This window comes from Macaca fascicularis, chromosome 2 (genome assembly GCF_037993035.2).
Source record: "Macaca fascicularis isolate 582-1 chromosome 2, T2T-MFA8v1.1".
In the NCBI taxonomy this organism is placed as follows: domain Eukaryota; kingdom Metazoa; phylum Chordata; class Mammalia; order Primates; family Cercopithecidae; genus Macaca; species Macaca fascicularis.
Window position 1 is genome coordinate 120,888,305 of NC_088376.1, and position 23,560 is coordinate 120,911,864.

Below are 23,560 nucleotides of genomic sequence, written 5' to 3' on the forward strand. Positions count from 1 at the left end.
GAGCGACTAGTAATTTCCTCTTGATAAAACTTCACTTAGGGCTGGGCGCAGTGGCTTATGCCTGTAATCCCAGGACTTTGGGAGGCTGAGGCAGGAGAAACACTTGAGGCCAGGAGTTTGAGACCAACCCAGGCAACAAAGTGAGGCCTGTCTCTACAAAAACAAAACAAAACAAAACCAAGCAAAAAAATTAGCTGGGTATGGTGATGTGAGCCTGGGAGGTTGAGGCTGCAGTGAGCTGTGATTACCCACTGTACTCTAGCGTGGGTTACAGAGCAAGACTCTGTCTCCAAAACCCTCCAAAACTTTGGGATTCCCTAATCCAGCGGTCTCCAACCTTTTTGGCACCAGGGACTAGTTTTATGGAAGACAGTTTTTCCATGGATGGTAGGCAGGTGATGGTTTCAGGATGAAACTGTTCCACCTCAGATCATCAGGCATTAATTAGATGTGCAGCCTAGATCCCTCACATGCATCGTTCACAATAGGGTTTGCGCTTCTATGAGAACCTAATGCCACCATTGATCTGACAGGAGGTGGTGCTCACGTGGTAATGCTCACTTGCCCTCCGCTCACCTCCTGTTGTGTGGCCCATTTCCTAACAGGTCACAGACCAATATCAAGACTAACTGTGGATTAGGGTCCCCTGCCCTAACCCATATCACAGTGTTTTGTATTTGTTATAATTGGTGTTCAGTCCATGCTATGAGACAAAGGCTTAGCAACTTCCTTCTTTCTATGCAATAGTACACCGCTGCCCTCATCACACATGAATATTACCGTGAATATTATAAATATCATGGTTATTTATAACCATATCATTCTGATAATAACCATAAAATATTATATATATTATATATTTAACACATGTGTAAGAGTTCAGCTGTTACCGATCTATTTATATCTTTTTTTTTTTTTTTTTTTTTGAGACAGAGTCTCGCTCTGCTGCCCAGGCTGGAGTGCAGTGGCGTGATCTTGGCTCACTGCAAGCTCCGCCTCCCGGGTTCACGCCATTCTCCTGCCTCAGCCTCCCGAGTAGCTGGGACTACAGGCGCCCGCCACCTCGCCCGGCTAGTTTTTTTGTATTTTTTGGTAGAGACGGGGTTTCACTGTGTCAGCCAGGATGGTCTCGATCTCCTGACCTCGTGATCCGCCCGTCTCGGCCTCCCAAAGTGCTGGGATTACAGGCTTGAGCCACCGCGCCCGGCCATCTTTTTTTTTTTTTAAGAGCAGTGTCTCACCATCTTGCCCAGGCTGGTCTTGAACTCCTGGACTCAGACAGTCCTCCCACCTTAGCCTCCCAAAGTGCTGGGATTATAGGTGTGAGCCACTGCGCCAGCCTTGCCTTTTTTTTTTTTCTATCAGCTGTTTAAGTAATTGTCAAAGAACCTTATTTTTAAGAACCTTAACCAATAAAGGAAAGTCCCGAATCAGTTCCCTGACTGAAAAAAATCAAAGTGATTAAGTATTTACACATATTCTGTGAGCTTAATAATAATAGCTACCATTTGTTTAGCAGTTACTATGTACTAATACTGTGCTAATGCTTTATATCCTTTAACCTTTACAACAAACATTGTGAAGTAGGTACTGATGCTATCCTTGATTTAAATATAGGTAAAGGGAGGCTCAAAGAGGTTAAGTAGGTTGCTCATGGTCACACAATAAGTTAGAAGGTGATAGAGCTTGAATTTAAACCTTTTTTTTTTTTTTTTTTTTGAGACGGAGTCTTGCTTTGTTGCTCAGGCTAGAGTACAGTGACGTGATCTCGGTTCACTGCAACTTCTGCATCCCAGGTTCAAGCTATTCTCCTGCCTCAGCCTCCCAGCAGCTGGGATTATAGGTGTGTGCCACCACGCCTGGCTAATTTTTGTATTTTTAGCAGAGATGGGGTTTCTCCACGTTGGCCAGGCTGGTCTCGAACTCCTTGCCTCAAGTGATCCACCTACCTTGGCCTCCCAAAGTGCTGGGATTACAGGTGTGAGTCACAGCACCCAGCCAAATTTAAACATTTAATGTATGCTCTGCTCCATATAGCATCCATTATTTGGATGTAATACAGTATGGCCTACTTTATGTTACATCACAACTTAATAGCTTCCATTTTATAGTATGAATTACATCATTTATTGCTTCTACATTTAAAGAAGTCATTTGTGACTTGTGCCTTTTGAAATTTACTGACAGGGAATGAATGTTATGTGGAAAAGATTGGATTATAGTGCTACTCAAAGTGTGGTTTGGAAATAGAGATTTGAGAGTTAGCTGCTTAACTTAGAATAAAGCCTGAGTCTTGGATTTAGTTGGGGGAAAGTGTTTATTTTGTGAGAAATGTTATCTGAAAGAAATCTTATTTGTTAAGATATTTAAACTGAACTTCAGAAAGAAAAGGTGACTTTTAACAGGTAGAGAGTATGGGTAGGTGGAAGCAAAGGGCTTTTGAAGTCCGAGAGCAGTATAAGGAAAGACAGAGAGGCCTGGGGCTTATGCAGGGCACTGCTAGTAGTTAAGCAAGGGTGGAATGGATAGTACTTTGAGGAAAAGAGGAAGATTAGGTTAGATAGGGTGATTAGGGTCATTTTGAAAGACTTCAAAAGTCACAGCTCTTGGACTTGATTTTGAAGTCAGCAGAGGGTCAACAGTCCTTTTATAAAGTGAAACAATGTGATCAGGTTTGTGTTTTAGGGAGTAAGTCTAGCATCAGTGTGGAGGGTGTAGAGTGTGGAATTATCTTGGCAATGGTTAGGGTAAGAGGAACTGTAATCGGAAGGGAAAGGCAGTATGGAATTGAGAGATTTTACTGAATCAGAAATCATAGGAATTGGTGACACACTAGATGCCCTAAAGTTTTATTGATATTATTTATTATTACTGATAGTATTATTGCCATTATTATGCACTTACTGTAAGTGATTTCTGATGGTCACAAGTCCATTCTATTATTAGTGGCTACTGACTGAATTTCTGTTAAGAGATGCTCAGGAAACTATGGGTAAATGATGAGATGAGTCTAGGTTGTAGATGTTACAATCATGTAATATTTATTTAAAATATTTATTTGGTTCCTGCTCAGAAGGCATTTTGTTTAGGATTGGGGATATCCCAATCTTCAAAGAATTTGCCATATTCATGAGGAGTCTAACAGGCCTTGTTTGCTGTTCTTTCTGTATAATCTTTGGACTTAAGTTTTAACTCCTCACTCTGTCTGCTCATGTGGGATGCTGCTTATTTCATAGTGTTCTGAAGTTTAGATGAGGTAGTGTATGTAAAGTACCTAGCATAGTTCCTAGCATGAGCAAAAGCTAGTTCCCTTCTACTCTGTCATGGACACAGAAACCAGAAAACCCAAATTTATTAGAATTGTGTGTCAAATCGGTGTTAGCAGGTAGTGAATGAATTTCTGAAAGAAGTTTTTAAAAGCTTACCTTTCCTGATGATTTGGCATCAGAAGGTCTGATTGCTGTTTTACTATTTTTACCATTGTGACTATAGATGGGTCACTTGGTTTGTCAGCCTAAATTTACTGATTTATAAAATGAACAAAATCATTGCTGTTTTATAGGAGGTCTGGAGAAATAGTAGAGATAGTGGATATAAAATTGCCAGATGAACATTAAGTAGTATAGCAGAATGGTTAAGATGAAATGTTTACGAGCTTAGGAGACCCTTTGGCAAGTTACTTAACCTCTTTTAGTCCCGATTTATTTATTTATTTATTTGTTTGTTTGTTTGTTTATTTATTTATTTTTTAAGATGGAGTTTCGCTCTTGTTGCCCAGGCTGGAGTGCAATGGCACGATCTTGGCTCACTGCAACCTCCACCTCCCAGGTTCAAGCGATTCTCCTGTCTCAGCCTCCCCGGCAGCTGGGATTACAGGCATGCGCTACCACACCCAGCTAATTTTGTATTTTTATTAGAGGCAGGGTTTCTTCATGTTGGTCAGGCTGGTCTTGAACTCCTGACCTCAGGTGATCCGCCTGCCTCGGCCTCCCAGAGTGCTGGGATTACAGGCGTGAGCCACTGCGCCTGGCCGTAGTCCTGATTTCTTTATCTGAAGTATAGGGATAATATAACATCTGCCTCATAAGATTGTTTTATAGATTAAGTGAAAAAATGCATGCAGAGTAGTTTATCCAAGCACATGGTAAGCACTCAAAAACTGACAATGATTATTGTAAATTATGTGGTACCCTTTTGTCACCGTAGAATAATTCATTCTTTGGTCTTCCTTTCTTTGTTAAAACTTCTGTATACCTGAATTCTGGATATAAGTGATGTTACTTTTGATGGTAGTGAAAGAAATCAGCAATGCTTTTAAAAGAAAATTTCATACCTTCATAATAAGCTTTGGCCCCAAAAACTTCCTGGGGAAAAATGTCTAGGGATTTATGTTTAAGTCATAGAGAGAGAATTTGAATGTGATACTTTCTGTTACTAAATTTCAGTTCAAAATTTTTAAAGAATTAGTGATTCTTAAACTGGGAGCATTGCTAATTCTGAGAAGTGCTGGAGATCATGAGAGGTGTTTGAACAGCTGAATCATGTGGCAGCCGCAAAATGAGAGCCTCTGTATTAAACTCACGTAAGGGGTTTATTTTCCTTCTTCCAAATAGTCATTTCCCATCTCAAGACAAAATGACTGTTTCATAAATTGCATTGTTATTATTTCCATTTATTCACTTATGGTCCCCAGAAACTTTGTTTGCTTTGTCTTTCAAAGTAGAATTATTATAATTTTTAAATAACTCACCTGTGGATGTCTAAATTTTCAAAGCCTCGAGGAGATAAATCTCTCAAAGAATTAACTGTCACTAAAAACGAAGAAATACGAGTAAAGACCAAGATGTTTTAAACAAAGTTATATGCCAACTTGAATGATTGTGCCTAAAGAATGAAAAGGCCATCATTATTATTTTTATTACCTTAGAAATTTAAGGCATTTTTAAAAGCTATGTATGTTCTTTTTTGGGCAGGTGTACTATTTGTGTCTTTTAACATTTCCCCTGAATTTGTTTGCCAAATAAATTCTTTGTGTGTGGGCAGGTTCCCCCCCCCAAAATAAGATCCATATTCCTATGATTTTCCAATTTTACCAATCTTTAATGGAAATTTTTTTCTTTTAGTTTCTCTCTCTACTACCTCTTAATGACTATATAGATCAATATCAATGATCCTTAGATGGAGCCCATTGTATACGTTATTAAACAGTTTATAAGGCTTTAAACCTAGTGACCTTGTTCTTTTTTCCCACAAATGTGATCACAAGTATTTCCTTTTGTGGCAAACAAGGCTGTTATTCTATGGGTAAGGTGTTGTTTTTGTTGTTTGTTTTGAGACAGGGTCTCACTCTGTCATAAACCTGGAATACAGTGGTGCATCATAGCTCACTGCAGCCTCAAACTCTTGTGCTCAAGTGATCCTCCCGCCTCAGACTCCAAGTAGGTGGGACCACACCCAGGTAGTTTTTGGATTTTTTGTAAAGACAAGGTCTCACCATGTTGCCCAGGCTGGTCTTGAACTCCTGGGCTCAAGCAATCCTTCCCCTCCACCTCCCAAAGCACTGAGATTACAGGTGTGAGCCACTGTGCCTGGTCTGTGTGAGGGTTTTTTAACAGAGATTAAGAGTGGTGGTGCAATTATTTTGTTTTTGTTCAGCTGACCTCAGGATGGTTTAACATTTTGTGAGGAAAATCATGAAGTGTCGTGAAAGTATTGCATATTTACAATATCACAGTATCCCCTCATTCTATTCCTAATATGCTAAAATACATGACATTTGGGTAAAATATGTAATATTTAAAACATTGGTATTAATAATTTTGATATCCTTTGAGGTAATTAGAGACTTTTTGGTGTCTAAAAGATTGAGTTTGAGATCACTATCTGTTCTTTAGTATCAGTTAAGTAGGAGCCTCAAAGACAAACAGCTGCTTTTTGCTGTGATTAACACACCCCGAGAGGAAAAAATAATCAGAATTTTCTTATCAACCCATCAGTTTTGGGGTGTGGGAAATAGGCTAATCACTGCCAAATTAGAATTTGCTGTAGGCTTTCAGCTCCCCCCCCCCACACACACACCCCATCTCTCAGAACTGTATCTGTAAACGCGAGGGCAAATGGTCCAAGGTTCCATACGTGCAGGCTCTCTTTGCCTTGCAGGGTAATCTGGACCTCTGCCAACATTGCAGAATTGATTCTGCCCTCCTAGCGACCATCTCAGAGAGGCTGCAAAGGGCAATTCCAGGGAGATAGGTAAGCAAACCTTAGAGATACCTCCAGCGGGCGACGCAACTCTCTCTGGTCCTGCTCCTCCTGGTCGACTTTGTCCTCCATCTCCAGGTTTTCTCTCAAGCTTGCCTCATCTTAGAAATTCTCATTTTAGGCAGGTCCCAGTCTCACTCCTGCCCCTACTGCCTGGTGAATATGGCCCCATTAAGGTCCAGGCCCTCCTTTATCTATAGGACTTAAGGCAAATTAAGGGGGATCTTGCAAGTTTTTAGATGACCCTGACAGGTATATAGAGGCTTTCAGAATTCAACATAGGTGTCTGAGAAATCTAATTTACTTTGTCCTGAGTTCTCAGTGAAGGATTGTCTTAATTCGAAAGCATATTTAAGAAAGATATAATAATTCTGTGTTTTGTATGCTTTATACTGTTTTGATTATTTTTAAAAATTTATCTTTCCCACCTTCCCTATTTCTGTCTTTCATAATCTTAGCTCCCATGTAGAGACTTATCTCAGTTCCCATGCAGAAATACTTTTTCTTTCTCCGCTTTTCCTTGTGAGCTGGCCCCAAAAGAAAGATTTATTGTACAGTGAACACGTCTTGAATGTCACTAGGTGGAAAAAATCTTGGCAAATTAACATCATTTGTAAGATCTTCGGGTAGTATATGGGCAAGTTTCATTCTAGTTTACATGTGAGATTTCATTTTGGTGAAAACATTTCACCACTTTTGTATATATTTTCCTATAGAATATGAATAAAGCTTTTTATTTCCTCCTTCAGTGGCACAATTAAAAATTCCAGTCTCTGAAATGTGTGATGCCTTGTTAGCCAGGAAACCAGAAAGGTTATATAAATAAATTAATTAATGTTGAACATGCATATAATGACTAAGTTTGTATACTCTAAAAAGCAACTAAATTGTTGGTGGCAAAAGTGAACAAATCATGGGTCTCCTTATTTCTAGTGACTCCCACTGCAGTTCATCCTACACACAGCTGCTAGATCATCAAAGCTGTTGGATTAATCTCCCTAAAACAGTATTTTCATCAACTCTGTCAGTAGTGCCTTCTGTCTTAAGAAACTGCAACTTCTTAGTCCAGTGCTGAAGGCCCTCTTTTTACAGCTGTATCTTGCATTTTTCCACTTGTTCCTTTGTTTGGTTTTTGTTACCCTCTGGGGGCCTTAGCTATATATAAATTTGCTGCAATACCTGTTCCTCCTCCTCCTCCTCCTCCTTCTCCTCCTCTTTCTGCTTGCCTTTTCATTCTGATTACCACCCTCACTCATAAATGCTTCCTTAGCAACTGATTATGCCTAACTATATTTCCCACCAGGCTCTCAGAATTTTGGTACTTAATTCATACTGTCTTAATTTATTCTCAGTTTAGGGTTGCTCTGCATATGATTTTATGGATGTGCATTCTCTCCAAGATGGGTGCCAAGTAAATGTTACAGACTAAGTGATTTGCCTTAATGATGGAGGTAGAGTTGAAATTGGCTCTTTGTATTCTGATTGCTTCAGGAAGTCTTCATAAATGAAATGGGATTTCATAAGTTTGGAATCAAAGACCAGAGAGTGTTTAAGTAGGGAAGAAAGGCAGTGTGGAAATTTTGTAGGAATAACAGTGTTAAATCTGCAATATCTGTGAGGCCATGACACTCTGCTTAATATGCCTGAGGCTCAGTTTCTTAATATGATGCCACGGAAAAAGGTAGAGTAGGAATCTCTGAATTGATTCCGCCACCGAAATAACTATTGAGCTGGCATGAACTGCCTGAAGCAGCTATTTTGGAACTCTGGAATCTAGTAGAACATTTGCAGCATCCAAGGGAGTACTTGATGAGGAAAGAGGCTGGTGAGTTTCAAAGAATTTCATTGTTTTGGTGTTTGGCATAGTAGCTACCATCTCCCATCCCTCAATCCTGTAGGAGCCAGGTGATGGTTGCCTGTGTTCCTGGTGTGACTTGCTGGTCCCCGGGTGGGCATTTGGGACCTTTAAAAATGGGGATTGTGTATTATGTTGCTATTTTTAATTGCTGAGGTGCCAGCTGTTTCAACCCCCACAAGTTGAAGTGACTTACTTGGCATTAGCCATTTAAGATTTAAAGAGACAGAACATTCCCTCGAACTCCTTTTCTTACTGGATCCAGACATTTACGGAAATCTGTGTTAGGTCACTGGATGACTGCAGAGATAACAGAGACTTCAGTGAACACATATGGCAGGGAGTATAATCCTTACAAAGAATAGGTTGGAAAATTCGCTAAACAAATGGCTGACTGCCACCCTCATCAAGTAACAACAGCAATCCTGGGGAGAGAAGGGAGCCTGATTTCCAGAGTTACCACATTACAATATTCAAAATATCCAGAAAAAATTAAAAAGCATACAAGAAAGAGGAAAGTATGGCCCATTGCTGGGGGAAAAATGGACAGAAACCATCCTTGGGGAAATGCGGACATTGGACTTATCAGACAAAAACTTTATCTTAAATATACCCAAAGAGCTGAAGGAAATCATGGTCAAAGAACTAAAGGAAATCAGGAGAACAGTGTATGAATGGAAAACAAGTGTATGGTATGAGGCAGGGGTCCAACTTTACTCTTTTGCATGTGTCTCTCCAGTTTTTCCAGCATCATTTATTGAAGAGACTATTCTTTCCTCACTGAATGGACTTTGAAATTCACTAGGCTGTAGATGTTTGGATTTATTTCTGGACTCCAGATTCTATTCCATTGATCTTTTATATCTGTCCATATGCCAGTAACACAGTGTTTCGATTACTGTACCTCTGTAGTAAGTTTTGAATTCAGGAAATACACATCTTCCAACTTGATTCTTCTTTCTCAAGATTATTTTGCCTATTCAAGGTCCCTTGCAATTTCCATCTGAATTTGAGGATTGACTTTTCCATTTCTGCAGAAAAGGTGGTCATTGGAATTTTGATAGGGATTGCACTGGGTCTGTGGATTGTTTTGGATAATATTGATACCTTCACAGTATTAAGTCTTCCAATCCATGAACATGGGGACATCTTTATATTTATTTAGACCATCTTTAATGTCTTTCAGCAATATTTTACAGTTTTTAAATGTAAAAGTCTTTTACCTCCTCGGTTAAATTTATTCATAGGTATTTTATTCTTCTAGCTGGAAATGGAATTGCATTCTTAATTTCCTTTTTGAATTATTCATTGCTGGTATGTAGAAACACTGTTTTTTGTGTGTTAACCTTGTAAGCTGCAAATTTGTTGGATTTGTTTAACTCATAGTTTTCGTGTGGATTCTGTGGGGTTTTCTATATATAGGATCATGTCATCTGTGAATAAACGTAGTTTACTTCTTCCTTTCCAGTTTCAATGCCTTTTTTTTTTTTCTTGTCTCTGGACAAGAAACTTCTAGTACAGTGTTGAATAGCAATGTTGAAAGCCGGCATCCTTGTCTTGTTCTTGATCTCAAGGGGAATGCTTTCAGTCTTTTACTATTGAGTGTTATGTTAGCTGTGGGTTTTTTATAAATGCCCTTTATCATGTTGAGGAAGTTCCCTTCTAATGTTAGCTTTCTGAGTCTTTTATTGTGAAAAGATGTTGTATTTCATCAAATGCCTTTTCTGCATTGAGATGATTGTGTGTTTTCTTTTTCTTTTTCTTTTTTTTTTTTCATTTTCTACAAATGTGGGGCATTTAAACATTTTTATAGTATAAAACACCTTTTTAAAGTTGAACCACCTAGGGTAAATCCCACTTACGAAGCAATGCCAGCCACTTTTCCAGCTTGGATGAGTTCTGAGGCAAAACAAAGATGAAAGCCTTGCACCAGTTCTTCATGTAGCCCCAGACAGGTGAAAATTAGACAAAATAATTTGTGATTAAGGTCTGCTCTGCTCCCTCTGGAACTAGGTACCAGGGTGTCCCACACTGGAAATGCAGGCTGATGTCTCCAAGACTTATTTTGTGCTGGAGAGGGGGATGGGACTAGGGTAAGTAATGCCACAAAGCTTTCCTATATTTTAATTGCCTTTTTCTTGATTCAGTGTTTACTTGGTTGCTGTAAACCTTTGACTGTTTTCCAGAGTTTTAACAAAGTTGGTTCTGATAGTTTCTGCTTGTTTTTCAGTGTTTCTATGGTGAGACAGAAGCTTGGAGCTGCCTACTCTGGCATTTTGCTGATGTCACTTTCTTCATTCTTTATGGTTTTAAAAAATTTTACCCTTTTTACCTTTTATTTACTTTAAGGCATTATTAGTTATATTTAATCACTCTTGTGATCCTTCTAATTTGTATTCATTCCTAAAATGAATTTTTCCTTTTATTTCTATTCTTTTGAGTTATTTCACCTCTTCTTGAGTTGTATAATTGTGATTTATTTTGCTCTTTCATGTCTTGAATTATTCTTCTAATATCTTTTAGCTTGTTTTGAAATTGAAGTTTATAGTTTTGATGTCTTTCCAAGGTCTGTTTTTCATTATCTGTAAAGATACTATTCTGCTCCTTATTCTCTTTTTTTCTTAAAATAACTGTATGGATGTGACCTTGATACTTTTCTGTTGCTAAGTTTTATATGAAATTGGTTTTCCTGAACTTTAAAAAGGAGTCATGGTTCAGGATAACTTTTCTAATTCACAGAGCTCCCTCTTCTGTTGTTTTTGTAAAACGTTTAAAAATATGGTGGCTTCCTTTCCCTTTCTCTACTTTTATCTGAACCCTTTCTTTCCTTGTCTCTATTGTCCCTGTTCTGCTCAATTTTGGTTCCACTCCCAGCAGTTTTCCCTCAGTTTGGAGCCCTATCCTGGAAGGTAGCTTTGGTTGGTAGGTTGGTTTTAAGAATTTATATGGCTTAGACTGTTCCAGCCTTTTTAGGAACTTACCCTGCACTGGTTATTGGATTGAGCCACACCATTCCCATTTCCAGCTTTTTTTCAATTGGCCTCCATACCATCCAGTGAACACCTAATAGCTATTTTGGTGTTGTCCTCAAGTCCCCCAAATGCCCACTTTGTTTCCTTATGTATCCTTCTGCAAAGATGCCGATTCCATGCAGGTCTTGTGGCTCTTGGTGGTCTTCCCCGCTCTTATTTTGGGGTTTGTGTGGCTACTGTGTCACCTACTTTTGTTACAAATGTTTCCCATGGGATTTTGGTTTTGCTGTCTTAGTCACTCTGATTTTAGGTGGTGATTCAGGGAGACTAAAAATTTTTGTTGCAGTATCTGCTATCTACTTCTAATCCATTCTGTATTCATGTCTTAAGAACTACCCTGTATGGACTTAGAGTTTATGGCCCTTGGCCTGTGGTGTGTCTACTATATTTGTGCTTTATTCTGAAGCTTTAGTTCAAATGTTATTAATCTGTTGGTGTTTGGATATTGCAAAACCTATCAATGTAGAAAGAGTTAAAAAGAATCAGTGTGTCATTAGAATGGAAATGAAAACATTTACAGATTGTAGCAAAGTTGAAAGTGATGCAAAATGTATATATTTATGGAATGAATTCATCTACAGCAGGAACTTTCTGAAGGCCAAAGAGCAAATTGTGCAACCTGTGAAGTGCTGTTCCTGTGTCATTGAAGTTAATCAGCAAGAGACATGGAAAAGTGACTGATGAGACAGGGGTAAACCTTTCAGTTCAAGGATCACCATCAGTGCCTGATTGTTGGGAACTTAAAGTTTATTCAGGGAAAGCAAGGAGTTGATGAAAGAATTAAAACCTTAAAACAGTGAAAGTGCTGCTGTTGAACTTTCGCCATAAGCCACACAGGGTTTTTAAATTCAGAGCTCGTTACTCACCTGTTCAACATCAAAGTGAATGTCTGGTGGCTAATGCAAATACTAGAGCTGCTAGGACATTCCTTAGGCTACTGGGAAAGACAGATAGTTAAGACTTTGACAGATTCTTTATTTATTTATTTTTTAATGTAGTGAAAACTTCTTTTAAGTTTTGGGATAAAACCCTGATAGAGGAAGGTTTATCAGCATAGAGGAGAAGGATATTTCTGGTTTTAATTTGACAAAGGATCAAGTAATAGATCTACTTGCTGGAAATGTACCCAGGGACTATAAGCATACTCCCTTTCTAGGCTCTTGCAAACAGTTTAACATTTATTTATTTATGAGACAGAGTCTCACTCTATTGCCCAGGCTGAAGTGTGCAATGGCACGATCTTGGCTCACAGCAACCTCTGCCTCCCAGATTCAAGCAATTCTCCTGTCTCAACCCCCAACTGCCACCGAGTAGCTGGGATAACAGGCGAGCGCCACCATGCCCAGCTAATTTTTTGTGTTTTTAGTAGAGATGGGGTTTCACCATGTTGACCAGGGTGGTCTCGAACTCCTGACCTCAGGTGATCCGCCTGCTTTGGCCTCCCAAAGTGCTCAGATTACAGGCATGAGCCATCACGCCCAGCCTAGTTTAACATTTTTATAGCTTAGAAACCTAACCTGATAGTAAATAGAATAACTTCTATACATAATGTAGACGGATTAATGGTAAATTGTTTTACAAGAGGTACAGAATCTTTTTTTTATGTATCAATCTTTCAAAACAGCCAAGGGCAAAAGGTTAAATTATATAAATGAAAATATTTCTGTAGAGAACTATACTAATGTGCTCTAGCTGTATACAAGTACAGAGGGTCAGGGGGATGAATAGAAGTTAGTGTGACTGAAAAGGATGCAGAAGGAAAAGAGTGGGAGTGATTGAGTTGTGAGGGAACCAGGACCAGATCCTGTAGGGCTACAATGGTAAGGACTTTGGATTTTATTCTAAGATATTTGAAAGCCATTAGCAGGTTGAAAGCAGAAGAAGGAGGAACAACTAATGTAAATTATATGTTCAAGCTAAACAGAGGCCAAAGGTACCATGGTGTGCTTTGGACAGTAATATAGACATGTAAGAATGAAAAGAACCTGGGTTAAAATTGATGTAAGAAAAAAATTTTTTTTGAGACAGGGGTTCATGCTGTTGCTCAGACTGGAGTATAGTGGCGTGATTATGGCTCATTGCAGCCTCAGCCTCCCAGGGCTCAAGCTATCCTCCCAGCTCAACCTCCCGAGTAGTTGGGACTACAGGCCTGCACCACCATGCCCAGCTGATTTTTTGTATTTTTTGTAGGAATGGGGTCTCACTTTGTTGTCCAGGCTGGTCTTGAACTCCTGGGCTCAAGTGTTTCTCCTGCCTTGGCCTCCCGAAGTGCTGAGATTACAGACATGACTCACTGTGTCTGGGCCCTGATGTAAAATCTTTTAAGTTCGAAAATATGTTGTGGTTTTAGAGTTATATAGGAGCTACAAACAGGTGTTGATATACATACATATATATGTTGTATATATATGTACATATATTTCTTTTTGTTTTTCAACAAAGTGTTAAACAGTAATGAACCTTACTTAATGTATTCTTTATTTTTATTCTGTTCCATTTTATGTTTTTTTAAAAATGCTAGTTGCAACTCACTAAATTGACTTAGTAACCCACTAATGTATCAGAACTTGAAGTTTGAAAACCACTGTAAATATCATATAATTCCCTTATTTAACTTGCCCAGGCACATATTACTGAACATAACCTGACCAGAATCCAGATATTACCACATTTCCCAAGAATACATTTATTTAAAAAAAAGCACAAAACTCTCTTATACAATGTAACTTTAAGTTCTAGTGTAGAAAAGATTTTGAGGGTAAATATTCCTACTTGAAAGTATTGTCTGCCCTTATCTCCCAGGGTGAAATGTTAAGTCCTGTAAGTTTCAAATGTATTTAAAATATCAACACAATTTTCTTAATTAATGGTCTGTAATTAGATATACAAACTGCTAATCAAAGTAACAGTTGGTCTATTTTGAATTATAAACAGAGAATGAGTCATTTATAGACAGCCTCGTGGCCTTTAAGTTGTCAGCTACGAATTAATGAAATGAAATGTCATTTGAACATTTTCTGCAGATTGCTTCTTAGTCTTTAGTTATATTTAATTTTGGAAGAGAGCTGTGGGAGGGGTGAAGGATAAATGAAATGTAAAGGTTGTTGTGAAGTAATGAGGAAAAATGGCCCTTTTAATTTTCTTATTTGAACCCTTGCTTCTGTGTTCCCCAGTTCTGTGACTTTTGAAAGATACTTAATATGCGTGCATCTCACTTTTCTCCTTTATAAATGAAAGTAGTAATATCTTTTTTTTGTTTGTTTTTGAGACAGAGTCTCCCTCAGTTTTCTAGGCTGGAGTGCAGGGGCACGATCTTGGCTCACTGCAACCTCTGCCTCCAGGGTTCAGGCGATTCTCCTGCCTCAGCCTCCCAAGTAGCTGGGATTACAGGTGCGTGCCACCACGCCACCATGCACCACCATGTTGGCTAGGCTGGTCTCGAACCTCTGACCTCAAGTGATCTGCCCACCTCAGCCTCCCAAATTTCTGAGATTATAGGCGTGAGCCACCACACCTGGCCTAAAGTACTAATCTATTTATCATAGCTTTAATGTTAAGTGAGGGCCTGATGGCAAAAGTATATTTTGATATATAGTGTATTTGGTATCTTCTTACCTTTCTTCCTTAGGAAGATATTCAGTGAAAATGTGTTACTAAAATAAGTAGGGCTGAAGAGTGTAGAAGAATCCAAAAAGAAAGGTACACCTTTTTTTCCTGGTGATTCTCTGCCTATTAAGTCTATTGTGTGTGATCCCAGTTGTGCTGAAATTTTTTAAGGATTTGTAAATAATAAATAGTTAGGCTTCCTGTGCCTCCTGCTATCCTTTCCATTTTTAAAGAGGGAGGGTTACCCAAGTGATGAGAAGCAAATTTGGTAGGTCAGAAAGTTGGTACCTTTATAGTTGATTCCAGTATTTTTCTAGTGTCTCAAATCTTTGTCACCAAGAATTTAGTGAGATATATCAGTCCTGATATCAAGTTGTGTTAGCTGATTGATAGCTGTTAACTATAAGCATTACCTAAAACCAGTTGCCCTTGCCTGTGCAACAAAAAACACTTTCTTTAATTTAACCCAGACATCCTGGTAAACAAAGTGAGATGGAAAGACTGGGCACCCTGGCTCACGCCTGTAATCCCAGCACTTTGGGAGGCCAAGGCGGGTGGGTCACCTGAGGTCAGGAGTTTGAGACCAGCCTGGCCAACATGACAAAATCCCGTCTCTACTAAAAATACACACAAAAAAATTAGCCGGCTGTGGTGGCTCGCGCCTGTAGTCCCAGCTACTCGGAAGGCTAAGGCAGGAGAATCGCTTGAACCTGAGAGGCAGAGGTTTCAGTGAGCTGAGATCTTGTCTCTGCACTCCAGCCTAGGTGACAGAGAGAGACTCTGTCTCAAAAGCAAACAAACAAAAAAGTGAGATGGAAAGATAGAATTTTGTCTAGCTGGTCTTCCCTTCCTTTAAAAAAAATAGCTATATTCACATATAAGTAATATACTATAAAATTCACCTTCTAAAGCATACAATTCAGTGGTTTTGAGTATAGTATATTAAGAGTTGTATAGCCATCACCACTAATCTTAGAATATTTTCATCACCTCAAAAAGAAATCTTGTACCCATCAGTACTCATTCCCCATACCTACCTGCCACCTCAACCTTTTGTAAGCGCTCATGTGCTTTTTGTCTGTATAGCTTTGCCTATTCTGGATGTTTCATATAAATTGAATCATTATAATACATCAGTCTTTTGTGACTGACTTCTTTTACTTCACATAATGTTTTAAACGTTCATTCATGTTGTATCATGTTATCAATACTTCACCCCTTTATTGCCAAATAATATTTAGTTATATGAATGTCTACCACATTTGTTGATTCATTTATCAGTTGATGGATAGTTGGATTATTTTCCCTTTTTGGCTATTATGAATAATGCCAACATTCGTGTAGAAGTTTTTATGAGAACATGTTTTTAGTTCTCTTGGATATATACCTAGGAGTGGAATTGCTGGGTTGTATACTAACTTTATGTTTAACATTTTGAGGACCTGACAAACTCTTCCAAAGAGGTTGTACCATTTTGTGTAGCTGAATTTTAAATCACCTAGTTTTCAGATTCTAATTTCATATATGTTAAAGGAGAACCTTAGCTGAAATGAGTGGTTTGAATTAGTAGGGGAAAAATTCACCTGCAATAGTTGGCAAAGCTGGAAGCACTTTTTTTAAAAGTACATTTGGAATTATTACTATTAATATGTGACTTTTTTTTTTTTTTTTGCAGTTTTATCTTCAAGACACTAAAAGTAGTAATGGTACTTTTATAAATAGCCAGAGATTGAGTCGAGGCTCTGAAGAAAGTCCACCATGTGAAATTCTTTCCGGTGACATTATCCAGTTTGGGGTAGACGTGACAGAGAATACACGGAAAGGTACGGGTATGGATCACTTTTTTTATTACTTGTCTTTTAAGGGTTAATTTTTCATTCTCTTACTTGACATTACAAAACATTACATGCTTGTGAAAGTGATTTAAATACAGCATTATATGTAGTGAAAAATTAAAAGTCTCATACTTTCCCTATTGCTCGTCTAAAATTTTAATTCTAGAGTGTTAATTAGTAATTTATGTTCTTCATCACAGTTAGGAACCAATTGGTTGCAATGACAGCATACCCAACCAAGACAAGCTTAAACCACAGGATATTTATTGTTGATAATGAGACTTAATGAGAAATCTGGAGGCAGATAGGTTCATTTGTTCAGTTGACTCAATGATATCATCAGGGATCCAGGGTCTTACTGTCTTCCTGTTCTACTGTCTTAAACATTTTAGTTTCTCATGCTTTTGGTTGTTGCTTCATGGTAATAAGATGATGGCTGCAAGCCCCAGGCATCATTTTCCTCACACCAGTATCCTAGGCAAAAAGGATGAGATGGGGATAAAATGCCTTCTTGTGTGCCTCTCTTTTTATGTTGAAAGAACAATCTTTTGCAGAATCCTCCCAGCAGATTTCTCCTTAGGTTTCACTGGCCACATGGGTAGAGCACATACATAGTTACCTACAGCTACAAAGAAGTCTGGTGAAGTTACTTAATCTCGTGAAGGGGAGCAAGAAGATCTATGATTGACATAGATCAATTTTGATTTATTCCTTCAGGTTGTATATGCATTGTTACCCCAAACAAAATTAGAGTTCTCTTAGCAAGAAAGAAGATGGAAAGGCAGTAGAGGTAGGCAGCTAATAGTAGCTATCACAAGTATAAAATAAAATTTAACGTCTTACAATTTTTGAAACTGAAATTTCTTTAGCTAAATAAATGTAGATTGATCTTTGTTTTTACAATTCAGAAGCTTCCTGCCTCTACCTAGTTCACTGTCTACTTTATGACCATTAAATTATATAGCTAAATCATAAAACTAAATGGATAAAAACCATAAGTGTTTAGTTCTACTTTATTAGTTTAATATGGATAGTGCAACCATTTGGCAAGTTTCTCGTTTCATTTGTCTGAACATACTCTGATCTGGTGATACTGGTCAGAGTCATCAGGCTCTGACATTTTGCATAGTAGAGATGGTGATGATGGTGATAATGATAATGGTGATGATGCTGGTGTGTGTGTGTTCATGTGCATATTTATGCATATACTTTCACTGGTATTGCAACAGCAGTATTACTTTTAATGGGTTTTTTTGGCCTCCTCAGAAAGTTGGGTTTTGATATTTGAATTTGGGTAGGGCCAACATCTTAGGAATTTCCATTTACAATTGTAAACCAAAAAAGAAAGGTTTGTATTTTGGTGCAAAATATTGACACTCCTTACTAAGAGAATTCAACTTATATATGACCATACTGGGAACAGCTGCATTAGACACTCCTGTATCTGCTGTTGCCATATCACACCTCCAAGTCATTCAGCAAACAGTAAACTGAGCTCATTAAAGGGAACCCCGGCTGTGAGTAACCCATAGAGAAGAAGATAATTTGATTACATTGTCTTTCTCTCCAAGGAACGTCTGTCTGCTTGGCTTGCATTTCCTAAAGAGAATTATTAGGTGTTGATTGATAAAAAGGATGAGGTAATGAAATACATTTAGAGAATACTTAGTTAAGATAAGCGGGACTTCTTGGAGCTTTTAATATGCTAACATATATGCAGATTTCCAAGGAGGTGGCCATTATAGAATGCAACTCTTTCCAACCTCCTTTCCACTGTTTTTTCCCATCTATCTGTGAGGGATACTCTTTAGAAAATGCTATAGAAAGCTAAGGCGGCGGCCAGGCACGGTGGCTCAAGCCTGTAATCCCAGCACTTTGGGAGGCCGAGATGGGTGGATCACGAGGTCAGGAGATCGAGACCATCCTGGCTAACACGGTGAAACCCCGTCTCTACTAAAAAAATACAAAAAACTAGCCGGGTGAGGTGGCGGGCGCCTGTAGTCCCAGCTACTCCCAGCTACTCGGGAGGCTGAGGCAGGAGAATGGCGTGAACCTGGGAGGCGGAGCTTGCAGTGAGCTGAGATCCGGCCACTGCACTCCAGCCTGGGCGACAGAGCCAGACTCCATCTCAAAAAAAAAAAAAAAAAGAAAGAAAAGAAAGCTAAGAAGATGACCCTGAGATTCAAATTTCCTCTTAGTATAATCTTATTTTAGTAACATTAGATTTTTTTTTTTGAGATGGAGTCTCGCTTTGTTGCCCAGGCTGGAGTGCAGTGGCACGATTTCGGCTCACTGTAAGCTCTGTCTCCTGGGTTCATGCCATTCTCCTGCCTCAGCCTCCCGAGTAGCTGGGACTACAGGCACGCACCACCACACCCAGCTAATTGTCGTATTTCTAGTAGAGACGGGGTTTCACCATGTTGGCCAGGATGGTCTCAATCTCTTGACCTCATGATCTGCCCGCCTCGGCCTCCCAAAGTGCTGGGATTAGAGGCATGAGCCATCACACCTGGCCAGTAACATTAGATTTTTACAGACCTCTGTGAAATTTTACCTGTCTTTTATGCCAACTTTAAGGAGATTAGTTTAAAAAAAAACTTGCATCATTTAAAATGTTGTTTCTTTTGGTACTTACTGACTTCAAAAAGTTGACTTATGTTAAGCACGGGCTCTTAGGATACAGCTGTGTTACCAGTTGAGTACTACCTGTTTAAGGGTATACCAGAAAAAAAGTACTGATTTTTGTACTTTGCTAAACAGTGCTATGATAATCTTTTGTATCACTTGGAGAATTCTCCTGAAATTATGCAACACTACTAGATAACCCCTGGATCAAAGAAGAAATCAAAAGGGAAAATTCACACTATATTGTAAAGAGAGGAGACTTTTATGCCAAAATACAGTAAGTCTTTTAGTCAGATAATATTAACAATCTTAAATTCCTTTCATGTTAAAGAAGAAAGACAATTAAGAAATCTGACACTAATCAGAAAAAATTCAGAAAACGAGTAAGTAAAAGAAATTGAAAAAGAGAAATAAAAGCAGAAATTAATGAAACAGTGACAAAAAATTCTGCAAGGGATAAACAAACCCAAATGCTGGTTCTTTTATTAATAAAAAGAAAACAGTGAACAAGGTAATTAATAAACCATAATGCATTAAGTTAAAAATACTAGCAAAAATATACAAGATGAGAAAGGAGAAATAAAACACAAATACAGGATATACTACAAGAATAATAAGAGAATCTTGTATAGCTACCTATGGCAAAGAGAAAAGAAAAAATTAGAGTAAATTGATGTTTTCCTAGCATAATTATCTCAAGAAGTGGAAAAATTTGAATAACTGATTGTTTTTGAAAGAGACTTAAAAGTTATTAAAGATTCACCATTGAAAAGACACGAGAAACAGAGGGATTTACAGCTGAATTTGATCTTATTTTTAAAAATAGATAAACCCTGTGTTATTTAAGTAATTCCAAACATTAAGATGGAAAGCTTTCAGAATCCTTTAAAGAACCTAGCGTGTCATTAATGTGAAAATCTGATAAAGATATAGATACAAAAAAGAAAACTATAATTAATTTTATTTATAACAATAGATGAAAAATTTCAATTAAGATACTAGGCCAGGGCTTGGCATAGTGGCTCATGCCTGTAATCCTAGCACTTTGGGAGTCTGAGGCAGGTGGATTGCTTGAGCCAAGTAGGTTGATACCAGCCTGGGCAACATGGTGAAATCCCGTCTCTACCAAAAAGCAAAGAATTAAATGGAACCCCAGCTGTGAGTAACCCATAGAGAAGAAGAGAATTTGACTACATTGTCTTTATCGCCAAGGAATGTCTGTCTTCTTGGCTTGCATTTCCTAAAGAGAGTTATTAGGTGTTGATTGATAAAAAGGATGAGGTAATGCAAAGAATCATCTGGGCATGAATCAACTGGGCATGGTGGCGCACGCCTGTAGTCCCAGCTACTTGGGAGACTGAAGTGGGAGGATGGCTTGAGCCTGGGAGGCAGAGGTTGCAGTGAGCCATGACCGTACCACCGCACTCCAGCCTGAGCAACAGAGCCAGCCCCTGTCTCAAAAAAAAAAAAAAAAAAAAGCTGAAATGCTGTTAGGCCAGATACAGTGGCTCCCACCTGTAATCCCAACACTTTGGGAGGCTGAGGTAGGAGGAGCCCTTGAGCCCAGGAGTTCAAACCAGCCTGGGCAATAGAGGGAGACACTGTTTCTACCCACTTCCCCGCCCCCCAATTTTTTTTTAATTAGCTGTAGGCATGGTAGCATGCACTTGTCTCAGCTACTCCAGAGGCTGAGGTGGGAGGATCACTTCACTTGAGCCCAGGAAGTTGAGGCTACAGTGAGCCCTGATCATGCCATTGCACTCCAGCCTTGTCTCTAAAAACAAACAAAAGATATTAGTAAATTAAATCCAGAAATAAAACTAGGATAAACAACAAAGTAGGGTTTATTCCAGAAATGCCAAGATGAGTCAGTATCAGGCAATCTATCAACATAATCCACAAACTAAAGTAGAAAGACCATGTAACTGTATAACCAGTAGTTGTGTCACTGAATAACCGGAGATATTGAAAAGGCATTTGATCAAATTTAGGAGTTACTCCTAATAAAAACTCTAAATAAATAGGATGAAGAGAAAACTAAGTAAAATAAAAATGTTAAGTAAAATAGAATAAAAAATAGCAAAATACTATATAGCTGTGAAAATATATGGACTAAATTTGCATATATAAACAAAGATAAATCTCAAACTTTATCTCAAGCAAACTGTTGAAGGATTTGTATAGTGTAACCATTTACAGAAAGCATGAATGCCTGCAAAACAATACTATATAGTGCTTTTGAATACACTTATAATAAAGTACATTTGTATATATGTGAGTGATGGTTTGTTAGGACTTATGAAAGGATGTTTTTGGCATCAGTGGGTATCATACTAAAAACAATGGAAGCATAATTTTAAACCTCCCCATTGTACAGGTATTAAAAATAATGAATTAAAATTATGTGAATTGCAGGGATTTCTATAAGTATAATGTTGAGTAAAGAAAGAATCAATTGTTTTTATAATTTCATTATTTAAAATAGTCTCACCAATCTCTATAAATACATATATGTTAGACATATATATCTCTAGATCTTTAATGTGAGTCGTCCAGGAGTGTGGGTGGGAGGGAGGAAGGAATAGAGGAGAAGAGGGAGCCAAATTAAAAGGGAGAGGTTACTAGAACTACAATTAAAAAATCACCCAGTATGTAGGACATTTATGTATTTATATAAACTAATTTGTATATATGTTAAAAAATTTCAGAAAGAGTATATATAATATGTAAGATTGTGTATATCAGGATTTTGTTATAAAGGTAACATGAACCTAATGCCACTGAACATATCGGTTCCTATTAGTGTCACTTCTATTCTTAGCAATCCAAAACAATCTTTTTTAAATTTTTTTAATTTATAGAGGTGGGGCCTTGCTGTGTTACCCAGGCTGGCCTTGAACTCCTGGCTTCAAGTGATCCTCCTGCCTTAATCTCCCAAAGTGGTGGGATTAAAGGCTCGAGCCACTGGACCCCACCAACAATCTGATTTTGATGTTTGGCATTCCTTGTGTATGGCTTCAAGGAGAAAACTCGGTGGTCAGGCATGTACACATAAGCTGCTCTATACTGATAAAATATTATTGTAAACAAAGAGCTGACATTCTAATAGATTTTTTAAAAGAAAGGAAGAAAGTGAGAAAGCCGAGGTTTAGCAACCTAACCACTGGCCACTCCTCTTTTCCTGGACCCACAAGCTGCTCAAAGAATGAGTTTTCTGGGTCACACATTATTACAGTAACCCTCTGTTGCAAAGCTTGGGGCCATTTAGTTCTATGAACACATGTAACTTCAGTCAGCTTTTTACTTCAGGTCTTCATCACCAATATCTTTTTCTTAGTTAAGCCCCTGTGAACAAAGGGCCTATTAAGAGCAAAGTCAATGGTGTATCTTCCTTTGGCATTGTGCTTCAACTGCACTGAATTACTTTTACTCCTCCTAATAGACCTGGCCTTCAAGCCCTTGCACATGCTTTTTCCTATGCCTAGAAACCTTTCTTGATCCTCAGGGCTGGACAAGGTGCCCACTCCATGCCCCTGTACTCATCCCTTTTATATGTTTACCACCCTCACTAAATTGTAAGCTGTGCAAGAGTAGAAAGTGTGTCTGTCTTCACTGTAGAATCTCCACACACAACCTGGAACATATTGGTTGAATAAATTTTAAAATGTCCTGTGAATCTTCATCCATCTTTTTTTTTTTTTTTTTTTTTTTTTTGAGATGGAGTCTCGCTCTGTTGCCAGGCTGGAGTGCAGCTTACCGCAAGCTCTGCCTCCTGGGTTCATGCCATTCTCCTGCCTCAGCCTCCGAAGTAACCGGGACTACAGGTGCCCACCACCATGCCCAGCTAATTTTTTTGTATTTTTAGTAGAGACAGGGTTTCACCGTGTTAGCCAGGATGATCTCTATCTCCTGACCTTGTGATCTGGCCACCTCGGCCTCCCAAAGTGCTAGGATTACAGGCGTGAGCCACCGTACCCAGCCCCTAAATCTCTTTTAAACCAAGCATTTCCCAAAGTCATCAGACCCTCAGATCCTTTTTTGTAACGCTTGCTAGCATTTTGGGAAATGCTGCTATGTATAGTTGATTAATACAAGTATCAGAACAAAACATTTTCATCAGGTTGCTTTAATTACTTGCCTGTTGCAAATCAAAAGGATAACATGTCTATGCCTGTGTATATCTAGTTGTCATAAAAATCACACCAAAGGCATGGTTGACTGGACTAGATCGTCAACTTAGTCAGACATGGGTTGTTTTTGTTTTTGTGTTTTAAACTGCCTACAACTGTACAGCAACTCTGTACTGCCCAGTCAGTATTAGCCCTTGGTTCATCTCATAGATTTGT

At 38.5% G+C, this 23,560-nt stretch overlaps 1 protein-coding gene across 50 annotated transcripts in view; it reads left to right on the forward strand.

The window, feature by feature from the left end:
- SLMAP (sarcolemma associated protein) overlaps positions 1–23,560 on the forward strand; it is a 178,529-nt gene that overhangs the window by 61,814 nt on the left and 93,155 nt on the right. For 39 of the 50 annotated variants that reach the window (XR_012431293.1, XR_012431294.1, XM_065540826.1 and 36 more), the window contains exon 3: positions 16,430–16,577. Coding sequence is in view for 47 of the 50 variants with exons in the window: in XM_065540826.1 (XP_065396898.1) it covers positions 16,430–16,577 (148 nt within the window). In the remaining 3 variants the exon portion in view is untranslated. Of the gene's footprint in view, positions 1–16,429; positions 16,584–23,560 lie in introns of all 50 variants that reach the window. The other 11 variants (XR_012431292.1, XM_074032564.1, XM_045385991.2 and 8 more) reach the window with 1 other exon arrangement.